This window comes from Coregonus lavaretus (assembly GCF_964263955.1).
Source record: "Coregonus lavaretus genome assembly, chromosome: 4".
Lineage (NCBI taxonomy): Eukaryota > Metazoa > Chordata > Actinopteri > Salmoniformes > Salmonidae > Coregonus > Coregonus lavaretus.
The window spans coordinates 6679019-6696595 of NC_139991.1; the positions used below are offsets into that span (position 1 = coordinate 6679019).

General features: G+C 46.4%; 1 protein-coding gene across 1 annotated transcript in view; it reads right to left on the minus strand.

The window, feature by feature from the left end:
- LOC311128555 (uncharacterized protein) overlaps positions 1 to 17333 on the minus strand; it is a gene marked incomplete at both ends in the record, with an annotated part of 140778 nt that extends 123445 nt beyond the window's left edge. Inside the window, 2 exons of the mRNA XM_084160743.1 lie at positions 7617 to 7690; positions 17286 to 17333. Coding sequence (XP_084016869.1) covers positions 7617 to 7690; positions 17286 to 17333 — 122 coding nt within the window. The remainder of the gene's footprint in view (positions 1 to 7616; positions 7691 to 17285) is intronic.
- Between the last annotated feature and the right edge of the window lie 244 nt (positions 17334 to 17577).

Below are 17577 nucleotides of genomic sequence, written 5' to 3' on the forward strand. Positions count from 1 at the left end.
TATATTCATATGTTCATTAGCATGTTCATTTAAACAGCCGCTACTGCAGTAGTGCAGACACTGAGCCCCGTTAACTAAACACTAACTCAAACCTCCTGCATAGTCAACACTATGAAAGATGTATTGAGACTGACACTTGAGAACGACACATAACCATATAATGTCTTCCTTCTTAAATGAGTCACCGGAAGAGGCAATGTACTGTATGAGTCTCTGTATGAGCCAGGCTCCCGAGTGGCGCAGTGGTCTAAGGCACTGCATCGCAGTGCTAGCTGTGCCACTAGAGATCCTGGTTCGAATCCAGGCTCTGTCGTAGCCGGCCGCGACCGGGAGACCCATGGGGCGGCGCACAATTGGCCCAGCGTCGTCCAGGGTAGGGGAGGGAACGGCTGGCAGGGATGTAGCTCAGTTGATAGAGCATGGCGTTTGCAACGCCAGGGTTGTGGGTTTGTTTCCCAGTATGAAAAATAAAATAAAAAAATTAAAATAATGTATGCACTCACTAACTGTAAGTCGCTCTGGATAAGAGCGTCTGCTAAATGACGTAAATGTATTTGCAGTGCATGGCAATGGACAGTACATGTTGACGATGTTCTCAAAGACACACCCACATTACAAGGAAAACACAGGCCATAGTGGTAAATAATGCTTTGGTCATTTATTTTGTTCTAACACACCTCTTTGATACAACATTGTGCACGTAAGTAGTGCAATAACAGCATTTAAACTTGAAAACATGATGAACACCACTGAACTATTCACAGTTAATTAGGCCTACTCCTTTTTGGAACTGTGGGAGTCTAAATGCTGTATAAATTGTGATAGAAAAATCTGATATGCTGCATCACAATACTGCTGGTTAGGATACTGTGATATTATCTACTACATTGTTTGGATAGAATTACAGCCCAAAACTATTTCAGGGTTTCATGAGGAAGTGTCTATTCAACTAGCCAAAGTAAACATATTCTGTTTGTGTTATGCAGTTACTAGGGTTTAGGATTTTATTAGGATCCCCTTTAGCTATTGCAAAAGCAGCAGCTACTCTTCCCAGGGTCCACACAAAAACATGACATAATACAGAACATTAACAGACAAGAACAGCTCAAGGACAGCTACATACATTTTAAATAAATATACTAGCAAGTAGAAAACCTAAGCAAACTGCAATCCTACATTCTTTTGTGTCTCTTTGGTCTGTTCGTGCATTGTTATTCGTATCAAGTGTGCTCGTAAAATACAGTAGTTGAGAAACTTGGTGATCAAGACCTCCAAACACACAGTTTGAATCTAAAACTAAGGTAGGCCTATTTCCTATTAAAACTGCCTTTCTATACATAGTATCCTTTTGAAAGCCCAATGCGTTTCTGTCTCTCTCCCATTTCCCTTTAAATGCAGTTTTCTTTGCTTTCCCAAATGCCCTGAGATTTTAATTTCAGACTGTGGATATATACAAGTGGCAATGGCAGGCCGCTCAGCTCTCCTGTACAGACCTCCAATAGAACTTCAAACCAAAGTTAAATCAGACTTTAAATTGCTTTTCTTTGGCTTTTTCAGAGAATGAGATGAAATTCTATTGCTGTTTGATGAGAGCACAAGAAGTGTGGAGGTATTTTCAGGGCTTTAAATCTCCCACTTATGCCAGAATAGCTCCTCACTTCAGTTTAACACACAAATAAAAACAAGACAGGAGCCAGGTGAAAGTAAAGTGCCAAATAAAATAATGTGCAATGTGACTCTGTCACATAGGCTACAGTACATTATTTTTTTTAAATAGGGCAACTAAACTGTGAACTAACAATTACTGGTCTCATTAGAGAAAATTAGGGGGAAATGCATAAAAAAAATACAGACCTAGTTAAATTTGACATTGCTAATTTAGCCAATGACTGCTACTCTGAGTATGTATTGTCAATTATAGTCTCAATTACACTTTGCGATTTAACTACATGAACACTTGAGAAATGTAATGGAGAAAAAAAACACTGCGAATGCCATTTGTTATACATTGCTCTTGATGACCTGCAGCTGATATTCAGAACATGTGCGTTGGTGTGAATATTCAACATTTCATTGAGAAGCTCATTATCATGCATGTGAATAATGAAAGGTCTGTGCGGCATAATTAAGTCAGCAGTTAAACGCTAATTCCTGATATAATTGCGATTGCAAAAAAAAACACATACATACACACAGAAAATCTTTCCAATTACACTGCGCCAATATACACAAAGCAAACAAATGTGAATCAGAAGCAATAATTGAGAGCAGCGATGAATTAAATGAATACGGATAATGATCACGGCGCTCTAATTAACAGTGACTGTAGCAGGATCCGAAGGCTGTAAGTACAGTAAAGCCTAGCGAGCGACAGTCCAAGTCCGAGCCATGGGCACACACAGCACGGATACAGAGTAGCAAAGCCAATATTCCCATGCAAGAGTCTTCTGTCCTTCCCATACGGAGTCCTGATCACTGCAATAGAGAATCCTGCACTGCCTGGAGTAAAGGTGATACACCCTGTGTGAGTGTGTGATTGAGCTGTATACAAGACACACACACACATTGCGGTGCCCGCACCATCTCTGAACGTTACAGTGCTTAGCTGCTACCAGGAAAGCAGAGAGGAGCAGGGAGCAGATGCCCCCTGGGCTCAGTGGGAGGCGGGCACACTGGTCCTGTCCTGGTACACACACACAGCCTCCCCAGCTGCCATCCATCCGTGTGTGGGACGCATACAAAGACAGGAAAAGCCACCAAGTCACCAGCAAGAGGACGAGGACAAAAAAAGATAAAGGATTAAAAAAGAGGTCTAGACACCCTGAGGAGGAATGTCTTTAAAAAAAACAGCGAAACCGTCCAAAGTTTGTCTCTCTCCGCCCAACTTCACAATACACTGTAGTGCAAAAGTGGGCGTGTTTTACTCCAACGCATGTCGTCTGTGGCTTTCTGTCTCTTCAACAATGTGGTATTGTTACTTCAGACATTAGCCACAGATCAAGTATGCAAAACAGGCCGGTGATTACAATAAGCCGGGGTGAGGAAAAAAGAACACTGTCGTGGTTCGGATCAGACAACATGGATGCTTCCAGGTTTTCTCCTAGTTCTCGTCCGGGTTGTAGCAGCGCTGAGGTGAGTAGGACTTGGCTGGGCTGGGTTGAGATGTTGCATCCCCGGGTACTGGAGGCTGTGTGGAGGGGAGCCCACACACATGCCTCCACACACATGCCTTCAGATGCAGCCTCTCTCTCATCTCCTCTCCTCTCCATCCCGGCCGGCGCTGCGCTGCCTTCATCAGACTGACTCCTGAGGAAACCCTCCAGAGGAGGATAAGCTACCAGCTCCTGTGATGGGCAGAAATCTCAACCCCAAAAGTGGGCATCAAAGAAAAGCCAGAAGAGGCAGGACCATATTCTCTCGCAAAGACAAAACAAAAGTCAGAAAGCACGTGGACTCCCCTTCACCCAGCCCCGCATTAGTGTCCGTTAATTTATTTTGTTTCGCAGTTGTTTTAGAAAATGTGCTTCTGCTACTGTTCCTTTGTAAAGGGGGTTTATGTGCCCCTCTCACCATGTTTTCCATCACACCAACCCTCCCCTTCCTTAGCCTGCCTCCTTATCCCCCATCAGTCTGCCAGACAAGTTGTTTCCCACCCAGCCATGGTACACACAGCCACCAACCCCTTTGTGAGAATAGAGTGTGTGCTTGTTTTGTATGGGTATGGTGTGTGTGAGACTGTGTGTGTCTGTGCCAGCTTGGAGAGGAGGGGAGAAGAGAGGGTGTAGAACCAAAATATCCTCTTTGTAAGTTATGGGGACACTGAGACAGACGCAGGCGCTCATAAATTATAAGCTTAATTTGCATATTCCTGGCGTAAGACATTATGCAAATATAAGTTCATTTGCATAATGGATTCCTCTTGTTGCCTCATGCTCCTTTTGATTTAATAATGAAAATAAATAAAAAAGGGTGTGAAAGAGGAGAGAATAGCGTGTTTCATCCCCATGGAGCGGTGTGCCAGCGCCCCGTCTCACCATCCCATCGCAGCCTCCCAAAAACGCCAGCGCCAGACGGAGCTGCTGCGAGGGATCTCGCCAACCCACCAAAAGACAGAACAGGGAGATCGCAGGGAAAAGAGTCAACACTAAGAACATCAGCAATTAAACAGTTTACGACCAGACCCATATCAAATCTAAACACAGGCAGGGAGAGAGAGGGAAATTATAGACTACAGGAGCTAGCATATATGCTGAGGCACCTGGTAACCTGGCTGTGTGTGTGTGTGTGTGTGTGTGTGTGTGTGTGTGTTGCTGTGTCTTAATGAGTCTGTTCTACCTTGACTATTAATGCGAGCAGCAGCCTGGCTAATTAACGGCACTTGGCAGACCCCTGTAAGAGGGAGGGGGGCATACTATTTAATAATTAAAACCCGCTCTGTCTCTCGTTTTTAACCTCATCAGCTCCGTTCGGAACGACCAGAAAAAATTTAAGACAGAAAGCGGTGTGGCCAAGATAATTACGTAATCAAATATGACAGACGTAGGTAATTCAGGCTAATTCTCAGCGAGGTTCCCCGAAACCGCTAATGACAAGAGAGAAAAGATAATTACCGCACGGTACATAAGGAGCGCTATTAGAAAAACGTCCAAAAACATGCCAATTTATTACAACTTTGATTCGTTATCCATTTAATCCTCGAAGTTCGTTAAAAATGGGGGAAAAACTAAACAAATGGTCATAGAAAAGAGTGAAAAGGTAAGATAGGAGAGGAGAGTTGGTGTCTGCTGGTGTGAAAGTGTGTTTAGTTTAGAGACAGAAAGAGAGAGAGGGAGGGAGAGGGTGGAGAGAGAGAGGGAGGGTGAAAAAGGGAGGAGAAGGGTAGATAGAAAAAGGGGTGGGAGGTGGTTGCAGGAGGACTTTGATTATTTATAACAAAATGCCATTGCAACATCCTGCGGTGGGATCAGACAGCAAAACGTCAACTGCGATCAGCTATAGTCCAATAAGCAGCCTGAGATGTGTACAGTGGGGTAGGGGCACTGCTCACTCAGGTCTATAACACTACACTACACCAGAGCTGCTGGCTGCTATCTCTCTACTCCTTTACTAGCGCCAGCCAACGTGGAGGCTAGCTAGGGCAAGGTAGAGGCACAGGCGGTGCCAGGCAGAAGGGGGTGCGGGCGCGGGGCGCGACAAACAGCTAGGCAGTCTATGGGAGTTGTTAAGAGCAATTCATCAGCTTTAGAGTCAATTAACCCATATGTTAATTAATGTCAAGCCTATAGAACAAAAGAGGGGTTTGGGGGGGGGGAGCCAAGAGAGAAGAAGGAGGGGAGGGTAAGAGAGGGAGAGACAGAAGAGAGGGGGTGGGCGAGCGAGAGAAACAAGCAGCGAATGCAGATGATGGCAGAGAGAAGCTGGCACAGTGCCATCCATTCAGTGGTAGCGCCAGGGCGGACATGCGTTCGCTCTCGGGGGTAGGCGGCTTGATGTAGACAGGGAGACAGAAGGACCCCCGCCTGATTTGGCAGCTAGTGCCACGCCAGGGGTGGGGCATTTTTGGGGGAGGGTGGGTGTTTTACAAATAGTAGAAGTTAGAGTGCGGATGCGGATGGGGTTCTGGAGCCAAGGCTCAACGTCAAGTCAACGCCACCGCAGAGGAGAAGAGGAGAACATCTGCTGCCTCAGATTACAGAAGAAAGGAGCCTTCAGACGACGGGAAGAGAAGAGCAGCGCACCTGGAGGAATTTCAGGGGACGACTTGGGAGTTGGGATGGAGCGCTTGGCATAGCATGGTGGCACGGAGTGGAGGGAGGAGGTATCGGCTTGAAAACAAAAAACAAAAGACAATAGGTGGCCCACAGCGCAGGATGCCAGGGGGCTGGCGGAGGAGCCAGGGAGCAGGGGAGATTAAGGAAATGGGCTCTGCCACAAGGGACTGGTGGGGGAATTGGAAATTCTAGAACAACCAACACAGAGAAACTTGCAGCTTGTGGTGTTGTCCTAGAGACGACTGGGGGGTGGGACAAAAAGAAGCGCCTCCCTCTCTCTCTCTCTTGCGCTCCCTTCTCAAGCACAACCCCCTGTGCCAGGCAACCAGCCAGCCAGCCAGGCAGCGGACGCCATGCCAACCTGCTCATCGGCAGTTGCGGTGCACCCTAGGAAAACACAGGCGATGAAAAGGCACCATGTCTATCTGGACGGTGGCGTTTACGGATTTGCGGGAAAGTCACCGCTTCTGAGGATGCCCGATGAGCGGTGGCGGTGATTCGGTACCCACGATCTTCGAGAGGTGTACCAGCGGGAACGCGGTGGCATCTGTCGCGGAAAAATGGATGGGGGCGAGAGATGGTACACAACGATCAAGAGCAAATCAACACGATCGGGCGCCAGTCACGGGTCGGTTGGCAAAGATAAAGAAAGCCAAGTGCAAACAAAGACCATCAAGCGCTTCAAATGACTAATTAGAACAACAAAAGTTTGCTCTGTTAATTAGCGCGACGGACGAAATGAAAGGAACGGGAAAGATTACCAACAAAACAAAGCGGAGGAAAACAAGACTAAACAAAAGCAGCAAGCTGTTCTGTGGGGAGGGTGTGAAGCGGGTGCCTGTTTTTGTGCCAACCCCCTTTCCCCCCTCTACCACACCATTTTCCTCCAGCTCTCATCAAGCCGGCTGGCAGCCACTGCGGTGAAGAATGTCTACCATGGCCACTGCTGCCTGCCTTCCTGCCGCAGACGCTGCCAACCTGCCAATCGCCTGCCACAAGAGAGGAGGAAGGAAGAAAGGACCTGAGGGACTGTGCCAAGGTCTCAACAGCAGCTGTTTACAAAGACACACACACAAAAAGAAAAAAACTGCAAACATGAGGACGCATACTAATGAACCGCCAACACAAATTATAATCAGCGGACAGACAGGAATTCATTTACTTTTTTGTCTGCGTTCGTTTAAATTGTACTTTTTGTTTTTCGCCAAAGAAAAACTAATCGTGCATCATGGTTTCCTCCAGGTGTGTGTGGGATTTATGCGTGACAGGAACAACTTCTTGAAAAAAGAAGAGGCAAAAACAGAAAGCATGAAAATCTACTTCAGCAGCAAGCAAAGCTATGCCAGAGAGGCAGGCAGGCAGGCGTGTGTGTGTGCGATTTATCTACATTCACAGCAATCACCAGGGAGATGAATGGCTCAGGCTGTAGGCTCTATACAGCATCCACCAGTATGGGAGCCAGACTGAGGCGAGGGGGATGCCACACAAACAACAGACATGCTAGAACTCAGTGGAGGGGGCAGGGGCACAGGAGGCAGGGCGACAGGAGCAGCAGCCCCGGCCGCAGACACACAATGTTGGGGTGGGGAGGAGATACCCGCCCCAGCCGGCCTGCCTTCAACTCCGCCAGGCGGGGGAAGGGGGGCCATGGGAACACTTTCGGCACCCTCTCAGCCACCCAACCACGCTTTTTTTTTGTTTGCCCCCTCCTTGCCAACCAACCAAAGAAACTACTAAACTCCACCCTTCCAGAGTTTTTATTGCCGTAAAGTGGAAGGGGTAAACTATGAGGAACAGATGCAGATGGAGTACCAACCGGTTCGGCTCGCGGGTCTTGGTACTTACGGGGTTCGGAGGAACGTTGCCGTGGTTCCAGCGAGGTCCACTGGCATCGGGCACAGAGCCATGGATGGGCGCCGCTGCGAACAGACAGATTGGAGGATTTCGTTAAGTTCACTAATTGCACCGGAATAATTACAACAATTAGCAAGGAAGAAATCAACATCAGCCATTGGACATCCCAAATGGATATCCCAAACTTTTTTTTCCCTCTTCTTGGATTTTTGTTGGACAACAGGGCACGGTTGTGGAATATGAATAATTGAAGAAGCCATCCAAAGGGAGGGATTATAAAATCTTTGTGCTTCCTACACTGCCTTGGCATAAACCACCAAGATGTCAGAGCCAGGCTGCCATCAGTAAGGATAGGCTGGTATGAATGGTGGCATCTTTTTGGGCATCTACGCCACAGTCACTTAAACCGCGATCGAAACACACACAATTAACGGTTTAATTCGTAATTCTGTTGTGTTTTTTCCCGTACCCTTCACGGCGGAACGCGTGTGGATATTATAATCTTTCGGAGCTAATGAGGTTTGGATGATCGGCCTTTTATTTAATTCCATGGGGGATGTTAATTGCGCCACGTCTTCATTACACAAATGGATTACCAAAAAAAGAGAGCTCTCAGCAGAGAGCAGGAGGGAGAAAGGGTGGAAATTGAGAGAGAGAGAGAGAGAGAGATTGGGAAAGGGGGGATATTTTCCTTCCTTCTTTAATAAGCCAGCATTCAAATAAGGCAACACTACTCGCAAACAAGCAGAGAAAAGCTCCTGCAATGCTTGGCAATGCTAGTCTCTTCAAGTGCTATCCTGGAAAACCTGGTCTCTGCCTCCTCTCCTCTCCTCTCTGCTCTCTACAGCTCCAGTCCACAGCTCTGGGGACTTCTGCCTTCACTTCTCTGGATGTGGATCTTACAAAACAGGAGTGAGAAAATACCCTGCCTGGAATTTAATTTCTCTCAATTGGATATTATTGTTGTTATTCAAATGATTAGTGGTGTCCTATAATTAGTATTGTGCTTTGTTCCAGTGGTGTCTGTCGTTGGCGCCGGGCGAAGCGGAATGGAGAGGAGACAACAGACACTGTGGCGGGCACTGGCTAATGTCCTCTGTGCTTAATCATCCTTCAGCAGAATGATTTTATGCATATTTCATTTGCATATCATTAAATCGCTAAGGCACACTAGCAACTGGCAGCGGAGAGCGAGGGAGTGGAAATGGAGGAGCCCAAAGTGTAAAAAAAGGAAAGAGCGACTCATTATGCGATGGCAATCTTCAAAGCCGTGCGCCTGCTTTCCGGCAACCTGCCAATTCGTTTTAATTCAACGTTAATTAAAAAAGTGGGCGCGCTCAACCTTTCCAACTCGGATTAATTGAGTGTCTTCCAATCTGCGCAGCAAGGACTCGTCATACATACAGTATGTGTGTGTGTATGTAAAGTATGTGGATATCTTTGGTTATAGTCAATTATTACAGGACCATTTGAAAAAAATGTAATCCCTCTAATTACAACACCTTTTCACAGAATGGATTTTTCCCCCTTTTTTTTCGCAGATGATTTAGCGGAGAACAAATCTCAAATATGTTTTCTGTGATCTCTGGATATGATTAATACAACAAAATCATGTTGAGGACGAAGCGGGCATTTTGCTCTTAATTATATTTGACCTGCTGTAATGGTTTAACATTCTCTATTTGGGAAGGCGGCAAGCTGCTGTTGGCAGCGGGCGGGCAGCGCCAGCGGGACGGGGTGTAGGACCAGGGACCAAAGGGCTGGGGAGCTGAAACCTGGTGACTCAGGGCACAGGGATAAGCGTGGGAATCACTGGGGGTATTCTGTCGCAACCCTTCACCATGATGTCCCTGGGAAAAGACAAAACAACCCCAACTGCCCACACATGTTGACCCCCACCCCCACCAAATTAATTTGGTGTAATTTATGCGCAAATTCATACGCTTGCTTGGACTCTGATTGCCTGTATGAAATCATTGTTTCTGATTCCAGAATGTCCCCTCCTCCCGCGCCCCCTCTCTGTCTGGTGCACTGTCCTTTTGTGATGGGACACAAGGGGTGCATTGTTGGCTCCCAAGACACACACCACACACGCATGCAAATACACCCCACACTATTAATTAAGGCGTACAGATTGTGGACCGTTTCTGTCTCCTCCCACCGTCTGTTTCAGTTCAACATAAAAGCAATCGCGGGACTTCCCTAAAGATGTTTATTTTTATTTATTTTTCATTTCACACTCTCTCCTGTCAATTTTCAATATGATAGTCAATAAAAAAGATATACATTATGAATTTATTTCATCATAAATCCAGTTAAAGTTACTAAGAATGTTGAGGCCTTTAAAACCCAAATAAAGGAGTACATAATCTTCACTGTGTCGTTTAATTAAAAAGAAAAACAAAACGGCGTAACTCCAGGTAAAAAGAAGCCCCGTGCAGAGAGAGCAGCGCCCGCCTGGCTCGGATAATTGCGGATGCCCAAATTTCCAAACTTCTTGGCTAGGTCCGTCCCCTCGCGAGGCAAATCCCCTCAGGCCATATGCAGGAATATTCAAATGAAGCAAGCTTCACGCGCCGCACAATTAGCCGTGTTTAGTAATTTGAGTAATGAGAGCCGGAGGGGTGGTGTGGGCGGAGGGTCGGTACGGTGGGGAGCAGGCTGGCAGGAGAAGCCCGGCACAGCATAGCGGGTATCAGCCTGGCGCTCTGTAGCCGCAGCACATGCAGATGTCGCTGTAGTTCTTCCAAAAGCTTTCCACCAGCCAGCCAGCCAAGAGGGAGGGGAGGTAATGAGGACCTCGTTTGGCATCGCACACACCTCCGCCGTATGTTTTAAGGAGTCATGAGCGTGTGTGAGGGGTGGAGTGTGTGGGAACGAGGCTGGCAGCCGGGGCGGAGGAGTTAAGATGGGTGAGGGTGGGGCTGATGGGTAAGGAGTAGGGGGATCCCTGTATGGAGGAATGTGGACATAAATAATAGTGGTGAAACGTGGGCAAGGTAAAGCCGAACCGACAGGATGACGGTGTGCTACTGAGCGTGTCACATGGTGTAGGCATTATGCAGAGTGCTCATATTAATATGCATAAGGGGCCTCTTTATTATGCTACCCCGGTGCGGTGAGGAGGTAATATTGGTGGGTTGTATAGAGCAGCCGTGCTCTGGTTACAGTCTGGGAATTGTATCTTTCTCTGAACAAACACAGCCCTCATTTCCTCTCCAAATGTTTAATTACCACACATATCCATGGTGTTCCATCTGAAAAGAAAAGAAAACTCAAGTGGTGGTGAGTTCTACCGCAGTGTGAGATTGACTGGCATGTTACGACCTGACCCCGCCCAACCATACGCTCCTCCTACTACCCCTCCTCCTGCAAACACCCTTACTAGTCCTTCCATTTCATCATTTGAGAGTCACACTGGAAACCCACCTGCGTCAGAATTTTTTAGTGATCAAATTGACATTTTAGTCATTTAGCAGACGCTCTTATCCAGAGCGACTTACAATTAGTGAGTGCATACATTTTTCATACTGGCCCCCAGTGAGGTGGTACGGTCCAGATTTCATGAGACTGGTTTCCCTGGCAAACGGCATCAAACAAAACAAATCAAGCAGGCTCATGGGACCCCATGAAATATGGAGCAATAACCCATGAGAAAGATTGACAGAAAGACGTAAAAGCCTTCTTACACAGGGGGGCGGCACAATGATCCCAAAACATGTTTAAAAAAACAAGTTGTTGGTAAAGACAGACACTACTTGGGTTATCAGCTGGCTGGGCTCTGCGTGTTCCGTCACGGAATTTAGGAATGGTTGGGTAAACTGGCCACAAGCCCTATTGCTGCCTGGCACAAGAAGCTAGTGTAGTCACCACGGTGGGTGCAGAATGATGTGGTAGTGCCAGTGGCTGGCAGGCAGGGTTTCGGAAGCTCTTGGTCATTCTACCCTCCAACACCACTTGACCTTGAGAGAGAAGGTCATCTTGCTGAAAAAGTACAGCCACTTTCCTCTGTACCGCCAGAGCAGAGCAGCCAGTCCCCCTATCCCAGAGCCCCTTGGTCATTAGTCACCTGCTGCAGCACAGAGAGGCCAGGCATGGCACAGTGCAGGGGGAGGGAGGGGGACAGAGACACTAAAGCCTGGTTTCAGTGGTAGGCATATGCTGTACCAAAGATTCTATCATTCGGAAATAACTTACTTAGCGGATAACCTGTGTTCACCTGGGATGTTGCCAAAGTGACCAGAGAGATATACTGCTGACTGGTCACTTCAAATACAACTATCAGCTGACCTCACCTATGATCAAGAGTAGTTTCCTCCTCCTCTACCAGATTTAATATAGCCTAATAAACAATTTATTAATGAATTAAATAACCATTATATATGAGACATGGGTAGGCAGGCATAGTCCCTAAATAGCCTAGCTATCATGTGCTTAAATCCATCCAGTGCACTAATGTTCCATTGTGAATAGGGTTGACACGCTGACACCTAAACCACATTTCAGGTGACTAGCACCTTGGGGCTCGTCTCCATGTGTAGCCCAGTCCCAGAGGTTTACAGCCTCAAGGCCTCTAAACGTACAGCTGCATGTCTCTGTGCTACCATTAAAGAGGTGACAATGTGACTATATCCTCCCAGTGACTGATGACTGTACATAACCAGACAGGCCTTCTCAGGTGTCAGGCTCTGTCCTTGGCTCAACACTCGGTTATTTCAGGAATCTCACACTTTTCTTCAGGCTAGCCTTGTTCAACACCGTTAATAATGGCTGTAGAGGATGCTGGGGTCCTGAAATAGGAGGTCAGTGGGCCTTAGCAGGGTATATTGTTACATCGTTAGTCAGCCTTACATCCAGGGGAGTCCCCCCCCAGCCTCTAGGCTCCTAGACCTGGATATCCCAGAATACGTTGTGGGAATCATGGGGACAGAGTCACTGTGTCGTCGTCTGTTATTCGCTGCTACCATTCACAGGGGCTGAAAGAGAATCGCTGGATATTAAAATAAGCAAATTAGCATGAGCATTAGGCAGCAGGTAAGCATGCTTGATGTTATTGAGTGAGAGTGTCTGCACCTCAGATAGACTGATACACTCAGATGCTCTCCAGCAGAACCCAGAGAGCCCTCAACAACCATCCTCCACCATACCTGTAGTGTTAATACACACGGCTAAATGTAACTCCTGGTTTACTAACCACGCTAACCCCTTCTCTTCTCCCTCATTTTCTCTCTGACTAATGAGTGTGCGTTCGGCCAAACAGGGCCACTGTAACCTCACCTAAGCATTTCCACAGCAGCACCGCTTCACCTTGTGGAAGCGGTGCTGTATTAATGCGCCCAGTCCTGCACATTAATTGGTTCCTGGTAATTCTATCAGATTAGTATTAATACGCTGTCGCTGAGGTGATCGAGGTGACCCGCACCGTCTCACTGGCTTAATATAAACTAGCGTGAAGGTCAACTGTCAATCATCCGGCACAATATGATAATAAGCCTTTAAAGTCCGGTAGAGGATATTATTAGCAGCAGCCTAAATGGCTGAGCGACCGAATGACTGTCATAACCGCAGAGATGCATAGGGGGGCATTTATAGATGAAGTTGAGGGGAGTTCTGATCAGACTCCATTCCTCTACAAGAACAGTATGAGAAATGATCCTGAGATTCATGTTGCATCCTCAATATAAACAGAGGCCTTCTCTCTCAAGGCCCCTCATACTGTACTAGCTAGTCTAGTCTTCATAGTGGATGTTCTAACTCATACAGTAGACTATGCCTTAGCTACATCTCAGCTCAGCTCCCCATCTGGTCTTAATGAGTGAGTGGGAGGGAGGCCTAGTGAAAATGACCTTGGACTAGCACAGTGCTTCTCAATTATTTTCTGTTACGCCCCCCCTAGGAAGAAGTAAACATTTCGCGCCCCCCAACTCTCCGCCGCGACTGTAAATAGTATAATTTGTCTATAAAATTGTTATATGTACACCTCTGCATAACATTGTATCCTTATTAACATTAAAGAAAATAAAAAAGAAAGAAATATAGATCAACTTACAACAAAGAATAACTTTATTAACATTGTAACAGAAAATACTTAAAGTACATACATTTATCTGAAATTTAAAAAAAATGCAACCCTTATTTAAACTGTAAACATTTTTTGACCATTTGATACTGAATTTTTTTAAAAAATATAATCAATAAATAATAATACATTCAAATTGATCAGCAACATTAACTCAGGAGCACAATATATGAAACACTTTGACCTATAAAACAAAAATTAATAAAACAATTTGTGCTGATTTTATTTTTTATCAAAATGAGGAAGTCAGGATTAATGGCTACAATGAGCACGTTTTGCAGTGCACAGCTTTTCGAAGCGGGGTTTGAAGCATGATACTGCAATGTCAGTCATAACCTCACTTAATTCAGAGGAAAGGTGCCTTGATGCCAGTGCTTCTCTGTGTATAACACAGTGTGTCCACTCAGCATTAGGTGAGGCCTTCTTGATGAGTGCCCAAAGTCCTTTTCTCATCCCTGCCATGGTCTGTGCACCATCACTGCAAACACCAATGCAGTTCTCCCACTTTAGCCCATTCTCAGTCAGGAAGTAGTCCAGCATTTTGAATAGCTCTTCAGCTGTGGCTCTGTCTCTGACATATTTACAAAAAAGTAGATCCTCACACAGGGAGTTGTCATGTCAAAACGTACATAAACGATAAACAGTCTTTGTTGCTGTCAGTTGCTTCATCGAACTGTAAGGCAAAAAGTTTGTCTTTGAGTTTACCAGCTGTTCTTTAAGATCGTTATCAATGTCATCTATACGTCTGGCGACAGTGTCATTGGCGACAGTGTCATTGGACAGAGGGATAGTTTTTATTTTTGCAGCACTTGCGTCATCCAGCATGACAGAGACCATGTCTAATGCTGCAGGCAGTATCAGCTCCTCTGCTATGGAGTGGGGTTTTCTGCACTGAGCAATTTGGTACGCCACCTTATATGACGCTGGTTTACTGAAGTAGCATTCACAAAGCGGGACGATTGTTGGAAATATTCGGCACGTTTTCGCTGAAAAAACTCAAGAGGCTTATCAGCGTGATTGGGGTGTAATGTCTTTAAGTGACGCCTTAATTTATTTGGCTTCATGCTGTCCGCTGCCAACATTTTTAGACACAGTAAACATACCGGTCTTTCCTCGTCTCCCACCGTAGTCACAGTGAAGCCAAGCGCTACATACGCTTCGTCATATTTCCTCGTCTTAGCTTTCGGGAGACTTTGTCTCATTATCTCCGTCTCTCTCCGCCTTTCTTTTCATCCCTGTTAGATATGTTTCCATGGTGTCTCTTAAGGGTTTGTTATCTGCACTTCATATCTCCTGCTCTGTGCTGTGTGCTCTTGTTCGGTGCAAAAAAAACCTACTCCCTGCGGCAAAAAAAAGCATGTTCCCCGGGGTCACACGCGCCCCCCCTGGCATCGCTCCGAGCCCCCCCAGGGGGGCGCGCCCCACTATTTGAGAAGGACTAGCAGGACGTGGAGTACAGTAGTAGTCAGCTGACCGTGGACGTCCTACAGCAGCAGAGTGGTTGTCAGAGAGGGATATAGATATAGACACAGTGACATCACAGCGTGACTATGGGAATAGACTCCCCTGAGAGGAGCTGTACAGTACATACAGGCTGACTGAAGGGGAGGAAGAAAGGAGAGCCTGGGAGATGTACTACCTGAATGTCCATCCTCAGTCTGTGTGCCCAGTGAGAAGGTGACAGAGAGAGAGAGAGAGAGAGAGAGAGAGAGAGAGAGAGAGAGAGAGAGAGAGAGAGAGAAATAGAGTGTGTGTGTGTGTGTGTGTGTGTGTGTGTGTGTGTGTGTGTGTGTGTGTGTGTGTGTGTGTGTGTGTGTGAGAGAGCTAAGAAGACAGCAGCTGTGAGGATATGAGAGGCCTGACATGGTCTCTGATCAGGCCTAAGAGAGAGAGAGAGAGAGAGAGAGAGAGAGAGAGAGAGAGAGAGAGAGAGAGAGAGAGAGAGAGAGAGAGAGAGAGAGAGAGAGAAAGAGAGAGAGAAAAAGAGAGAGAGAAAAAGAGAGAGAGAAAATGAGAGAGAGAAAAAGAGAGAGAGAAAAAGAGAGAGAGAGAAACAGTGTCTGTGCTGAATCCCATAGGGCCTGAACCGGGCGGCTGGCAGGGGAGCCATTACACGCGTGTCTCTGACAGCTCACTCTCTCATTACAGCAGCAGGCTGCCTGTAGTCCCCATGCTGCTGCTGCTACTGCACTGTACCATCTCATCCACCACTACTACTGTCTCCCTCCTATACATCCTCATCATCACAGCTTCTACAGCCACCACTACTACTCCCACTGTCTACTACTGACTCCCCTAATCACCTCCACCACAGCTTTTACAACCACCACAACCCCCTGCCATACAGTGGTGTCTACCATGGATTCTATCTCTATGATGTCTATTATCTCTCTCTCTGGTATCCAGCTGCCCATGCCAAATAGAATCTACCTCACCCCCCTGACCAACCCCCTGGCTCATAGGCACACCTAGACTACATCATCCCATCATGGCTGTTTCAGTCGAAGAAAATGCTGATTATACTTGGCCATATTCTCGCTGTCATTGACACCCAACAGCTGCCAGAGGCCCAGTGCAGCGCTGCATGCTGGACAGCCAGAGTCCATCCCAGAGGTGAGCCTAACCCTGGCCTAATGGATCTACTGCAGCCCTGATCTAAAAAGATCTAATAATAATGGAGTCCTGCTGAAATACTCAGCCGCTCAGACCGACACAGGGAATCACTCCAAGTTATGTGTTGCACAGAATTTACAGTTCTGTCAGGAGAACCCTGTCGGCCCAGAACTCCCCACCCCTCCAAATGAGCCCGGCCTCAGAATGAGAATGAGATGAGAAAAAGGCAAGAGGGCCGCTCATAAGAATAGACTTAGGCTGGGAGACACATAGCAATATGACCTCTGCTGGCTGAGGAAAAAACGTGTTGCCTCCACAGTTTACTGCTAAAGGGCAATGACAGACTTAATTGGATCGAAATATACATTTTTTAAGGTCTTTTTGGCAAATCCCGTAGCTGATGTTAAAGGAACTGCTCAAATGAGGTAGCCAACTTAAACAAAGGCTCTCTGAAGAGCACAGACCTGCATCTGTAGCTGTTTAAGCACTATACGCATGAGGCCCGGTTGAGCACTGCTCGAATCATTGATACAAGGCCACAGTGCAAATAAAACTAACATGTACTGCTCCGAGCTGTCCTCCATCCAACCCAAATCTTTTAAAACTCGCCATTGTAATGAAAAAAAATCACACGCATATAAAATTCCTCAATATAAAGCCAAACACCAAAAATAAAATAACACACACAATCCCTACATCTGTGGCAGTCTACGGGCAAGCGGTGTTGAGCTTGTGAATCCGACCCTAGAATAACACTTTCACACCACAGTGAAATATATGGCCATCTTTACTGGGAAACACTGCTTTTTACAGCAGTGTAGCCTACCTGACACCTGTGTGGGTGCGAGTGTGTGTGTGTGTGCCTGCCAGTAATATCCTTACTACTGCAGTGAATAGTGTTCATACGCACTCATGAAAACAGTAGCATAGCTGGGTAAAGCATTAGTAACTTAGCTACTAACACTCACCTTGCAGGGGGAGTTGGACTGTAATTCCACCTGTTGTTCCTCTCTCATGCCCAGTCTTAGTTGAAGTTCCTAGAAAGGGTTAATGGCCTATTTCTTGAAATGATTGGCACAAAAGACGCTATAGAGGACCTTGAAGACCTCTTTCCTCATCCCATCGGCCAAAAGCATTAACCGTTTTCGCAGTACAAATCTGGAGCATTATGCCGAACACAGCGACAACAAAAAGAGGAAATGTGCCTTTTACCACTTTTTTAATTTTTATTTCACCTTTATTTAACCAGGTAAGCCAGTT